This window comes from Apium graveolens, chromosome 10, assembly GCF_009905375.1.
Source record: "Apium graveolens cultivar Ventura chromosome 10, ASM990537v1, whole genome shotgun sequence".
Taxonomy (NCBI): domain Eukaryota; kingdom Viridiplantae; phylum Streptophyta; class Magnoliopsida; order Apiales; family Apiaceae; genus Apium; species Apium graveolens.
Genome location: NC_133656.1, coordinates 37,067,544 through 37,073,543, shown reverse-complemented (window position 1 = coordinate 37,073,543; position 6,000 = coordinate 37,067,544). Strand labels below are relative to the sequence as shown.

The 6,000-nt window shown below is 35.0% G+C and overlaps 1 protein-coding gene across 6 annotated transcripts in view; it reads right to left on the bottom strand.

Annotated features, from left to right (window-relative positions):
* Window positions 1-639: 639 nt before the first annotated feature.
* LOC141692978 (ABC transporter C family member 13) overlaps window positions 640-6,000 on the bottom strand; it is a 47,763-nt gene continuing 42,402 nt past the window's right edge. For all 6 annotated transcript variants that reach the window (XM_074497954.1, XM_074497950.1, XM_074497952.1 and 3 more), the window contains one exon: window positions 640-1,065. In XM_074497954.1, the coding sequence (XP_074354055.1) occupies window positions 979-1,065 (87 nt within the window). In that variant the 3' untranslated portion in view covers window positions 640-978. The remainder of the gene's footprint in view (window positions 1,066-6,000) is intronic.

Genomic DNA, 6,000 nt, shown 5'->3' with positions numbered 1-6,000 from the left:
GGATCGGGACGGGTTTTTTTCTAATTTCATCGGATCGAGTTTTATTAGATATTTCGAAGACTACATATGTTTACAACTAGATCATAATAAAAATGTATTAGTATACATGGTTTATTTTATGAAAACATGACTGCGTTGAAAACATTTAAATTCGGTAAAAAATAAACATGTTTATAGAATAATATGTTTTATCATTGTTATCCAAATATATATATAGCGTACTTACTATATCTTTTTTCATTATTTATGCAATAAAGTATATATATAATATTATTAATCACAAATATGTAAATATATATGTGTTTTAAGTATTATTTATATTTATAGTAAATGTGAATTCATAAATATATAAGAAAATATATTAGAATAATCAGATTTTAACCGGGCTTTTCGGGTTTTTAATCGGGCCGGTCACTTTGCCTAAAAATATAGGGCCCGTCGAGACCCTAAGCCCGGGCCGGGACCGGACCGGGTTTTGACCTGCCGGGCTTGACCGGGCTTTGACCAGATCGGGCCGGGCCAGATTTTCGGGCCCGGACTTTTTGTACATCTCTGATTGGTGTTTTGCAATTGCTGTTCTTTTATCCATTTTTGAGAAAACAATGCATTCTTCAGGAAAGAAAATAGGTTCGGTCTGAATGGAGTAAATAATGTTCTTGTCATTGCTCTTTGACATGGGAGCAGACGGCCTTGGTTTATAGAAACCTGATAATTCTGTCAAAATATGGTTCACTTTGAACATGAACATGATTCAGGAAGAGTGGGTAGTGTGCGTCGACTTGTTCCGGTAAGATCTAAACCAAATCCATAAGTAGTTAAATTTCTTTATCAGTTTCAGCTAAGTACTACGTTACTCTGCTCATACAACGCTATTATTTGATGATTCAGCCAAACACTAGATTACAGGATTAGATAAGGTAAATCCATTGGATGGTGGTAGAAGTACGATTACTGATTTGCTGTCAAAAGCTCCTTAATTTAATTACTTGTAGAAGAAGCCTGGACAAAACTCGAGAACCGGGACATCTTATCTTGTAGAAGTACCTGTGGATTTCCTTGTTCAACCTACAATGACAAAGAAAGGAGTATTCTTAGATTATTTAGGGCGACATTTCATACACATTCTTTCCAGTTTCAATACAGGAGTCCGCGGGTAGCATCTTTGCAGAATAAAAAAGAATGTGAACAAGAATTTTTTACAGATTTATTTTATATCATGCCTAGTTAAGTAGTCAGGGTAGTCAGCCTAGGGTAGTCAGCCTGACTTGTTCTCTACACATGTCAACGGAAAAAAATAAGGAGAAAGTAGCAAAAGTAGAAGGCTTAATATAAGCTGTCAAATTTATATGCAACAAATTCCCAATGCACTGAATCAAGCTGGAACTTGCATCGAATTAGAATAATTTTTTCCCTTTTTGTTCTTTTTCTGTGGGCGTTCATAGAAGCGATTTACAACTAGACCATACAAAAACTTCCTGGTATAGAGCCTTTTGGATTTTGAAGGAGAGAGAAAGAACAGGAATGAGAATGGTTTGGAATTCCATGGGATAATGGGATAAGAGTAAGGAATGAGTAACCAAGTATATTGGAACGAGGTTCGAACATAATAATTTTCTGAGCCAAACACATACACTTGGGAATAAGATTCTTATTCCCATTAACCGGGTTGAAATCCCAGGAATCAAACGCTTCCAACTAATGTTTGGGTTAGAAAGCTTAAATTAGACATATAAATCATGTTATCTAATATTATCTAATTGGCTTAACGACCTTTTTAACCTCAAGGTTTGCATTAATATACCCATTTGCCCATGTGTTTCAAAGTCGTTCCTTTTTGCCCCTGAAGTACTGAAAACGTAACTTTTAAACCTGAGACTGATTCAGATTACATCGGGTTTTTCTCGCTCCTTCGATTTTTTTCCGGTCCAAGGTTACAAAGGTACATTTTCAGTACTTCAATGGAAAAATGGAATGACTTTGAAGCACATGAGCAGATGGGTATATTTGTGCAAACCTTGAGATTCAAAAGATCATTAAGCCTATCTAATTTATGCAAATATTTAATATCGAAACAAACGCACCATTTAATTAAAAGGGAAAACATGTAGTAAGAATGGAGTGAAGAAATGTGATGAATATAGAAAAGGAGATGAATAAAAAAGAGGAACACGAAAAGAAATGAAAAGATGCAAATTTACTAAATAAAATTTGAGAGGTCAATACTTTTATCATTAGGTTTTGGTGATTTGTCAAAATAAAAGTGATAATTAAATTAGACACTTAAAATCCTCCCTTAGGGTTTTATTTGTGGCACTTTCCGGAATCAAGTCGAACGAAGATATTCAGAACAAACTGTTTAAAGATTGTTTTCCGACATCTTATTTAGACATGACTTGAGATAGACATATCAACCTAAGGATATATTCTATACTAGGTTATTTTGTGTCAAACAAACAAATGCAACGACTTTAGGCACCAAACCCGAGAATTTTCAAACACCGCTTTTATGAGGCATTAACTGTCAAATTATTTAAAAACTTGTCATACCTATTTGTTTTAATCTCAAATTAGTTGAATATATACAGTGAATAGTTATATTCAATTGTTAGTGTCAAATGCCATGCTGATAAATAAAAGATTGATTTTATTCAAAATTACCCGTAAACCCTCATTTTACTGAATAAAATCATCTTTAAATCAAATTTAATTATTCCTTGGACCTTATAGTCATATTTCATAAGGAATATTATGTTTTAATATTTATCAAGTCAAAAGTTTTGGCTGACTCGTCGATAAAGACAAACGAATATTTTCGTCGCCCCATGACGTGGTTTTAACATTCGAAAAATCCTAAAATATTCCTCGGATATCTTTTAGACTTGAAACTTAAGATTTTTTGTTAGATATATTTGATAATGTCATGGCTAATATGTTTTATGTTTAGCTTTCAGATCTTACGTGAACAGGATAAATCAGTACTTAACTGTTGATCAGTACTTATACTGGAAGTCAGGACTTAAGGATATCAGTACTTATATTATCAGGAAATAATCATCAGAAGATAGATATCAGAACTTAAGTGCTGAAGGACAATCAGATAAGGACAGTAGCTGATTAAAGGAAAGAAGATTGAGATATACATAAGAAGAGATATGCATGAAGAAGGAATTCCGTGAATAATGGAATACTTGGAAGAAAAGATATCTGATTGATATATTTTAGGAAGCAGAATTATATTCCATATCAATTAGCGATTATCTTGTAACTGTGTAGTATATAAACACAGACATAGGGTTTACACTATAAGTGTTATCATTATTAGAAAAGATTATTCATTGTAACCCTAGCAGCTCTCGTGATATTTGTTCATCACTGAGAGGTAACAGTTCCATACTGTAACAGAGTTTATTGTTTCAATAAAGTTTGTTTTCTGTTACTTAAGTTCTTAAAGTTCGATTTGAGTGTACTATTCACTGTATTCACCCCCTCTACAGTGTGTGTGACCTAACAATTGGTATCAGAACCTATCTGTTAACTTACATACAGTTAAAGATCCAAACACAATCATGTCGGACACAGAAACTCCAACTAAGCCTACCACAACTGAGGAACCACCAAAGACACAAATTCAGAGTCGGTATGAGACCATCAGAGTCCCCATACTGAGACCATCTGAATATCCCATATGGAAGGTAAGGATGACCATGTTCCTGGAAGCAACAGATCCAGAATATCTGGATAGAATCAAGGAAGGTCCTCACAAACCAACCAAACTCACTGTTGCAGTTGCAGGTGAAGCAGCAATGACCGTACCAAAGGAGAAGAGTGATTATACTGCTGAGGACATAGCATCAATTGCTAAGGATGCTAAGGTACGACACTTACTGCATAGTGCCATTGATAATGTAATGTCAAACAGGGTAATCAACTACAAGACTGCTAAGGAGATATGGGATGCTCTGGAAACAAGGTGTCAGGGAACTGACACAATTAAGAAGAACATGAAGACAATACTCACTCAAGAGTATGAACACTTTGACTCAAAGACTAATGAGTCATTGAATGATTTATATGATAGATTTGTCAAACTTTTGAATGATTTGTCATTGGTTGATAAAGAGTATGATCTTGAAGATTCAAACCTTAAGTTCCTGTTAGCTCTTCCTGAATACTGGGATTTGAAGGCAACGACAATAAGAGACAACTACAATCTTGATGAAACAACTCTTGACGAAATCTATGGAATGCTCAAGACTCATGAGCTGGAGATGGAACAAAGAAGCAAGAGGAAAGGAGGAAAGTCAAGGACAGTTGCTCTTAAGGCTGAAGAAGAATTCCCCAAAGCAGCTTCCTCAAAGAAAGACAAGGGTAAAGCTCTTTTCATAAAGTCTGATACTGAGTCATCAAGTTCTGAGAGTGATGATGACTCAGATTCTGAAAGCTTGCCTGAGACTGATGCTGATGAGGAGATGATGAAGCTGTGTGCTCTTATGGTGAAAGGAATCACCAAGATTGCATACAGGAAGTTCAGGAAGGGAAAAAAGTTTTCCAGAAAAAGCATAAGTTCTGATAAGAAGAATTTCAGAAGATCTGAAGGCAGAGGAGGAAAGTCTGACAGAGGAGATTACACCAATGTTAAATGCTATAACTGTGGTGAGCAAGACCACATATCTCCTGACTGCAAGAAGGTAAAGGGTGACAGAGGCAAGGCTCTTGTCACAAAGCAGAAAAGCTGGACAGACACTTCAGACTCTGAAAGTGAGGAGAACTATGCATTGATGGCAAATGCTGATAAAGAAAGTGCTGAGAGCAGTTCTGAAGCTGCTGAAACAAAGGTACCTCAGACTACTTATGCTTTTCATACTGATGATATTAATGAGTTGAGAAGATATCTTAAAACCATGTTTGTCAGCTATAGAGACCAAACTTTAACATGTGAAAGATTAACTTCTGAAAATCTTGCATTTAAGAAAAGGAATGATTTCTTAGAAAAAGAGTTAGTCATGTTCCATCAAACTCAGAAGGATAGAGATGATGCTTTTTATGTAAGGGATGAAGTGCTAAAAATGAATGAATCTCTAAAAATTGAGTTAGAAAAGGAAAGAGAGATAATCAGGATTTGGACTAACTCCGGCAGAACAACTCAAAATTTGCTAAGTAGTGAAAATTGGAAAGAGGGCTTAGGTTATGGAGAGAATAAGAATGATAAAGGAACTGAAGAAATTAAGCCTGTTGTTAAGCAAAAGCCAAAGTTAAAACCTGTTAAGTTTGTAACTGTAAAGTCTGATAATGAGAAATCAGAAGTTAAAGAGGAATTATCTTCTGACAAACTAAAACAGGAAAAGACAGCTGAAGTAAACATAGGCTTAATGACAAAGAAGTAGCTTAAGCATAAGCTGAAAGATGTCAAGAATGCAAACAAGATAAAATCACCTAGGAAAAATAGGAATGGAAAGGAAGGTGTGAATAAAAGCAATGATTATAAACCTGTTCCTGATGCTCCTAGGAAAACATGTCATAACTGTGGAAGTTCTAACCATCTGGCTTCTTTTTGCAGGAAAAATAAGAATATTAACTCCTTACCTTCAAAATCAGGAGTTAAGAGTCAGTTTGTTAGATACAAACCACAAAATCCTTGTTTTAATTGTGGAAGTTTATGGCATTCCATTTATACTTGTAAGGAATATCATAGTTTGTACTATGATTATTATCAAATAAAACCTTCTTTGAAGAAAGTTTCCATTGTTCCTTCTAGTGTAAATTCTGATTCAAAGTCTGATAATGTAAATTCTGATAAGAAAAATGTTAACATAAACTCCGATGCTAAATCCGCTGCAAATGTTAACAAACTTAATAAGGCCAAAGGATCCAAGCAAGTCTGGGTCCTTAAAACTAATAATTAGTGGTCTTTGTGATTGCAGGGCAACGGGAAAAATATTCTAGTTCTGGACAGTGGATGTTCAGGACATATGACTGGAAATAAGGCCCTGCTATCAGACA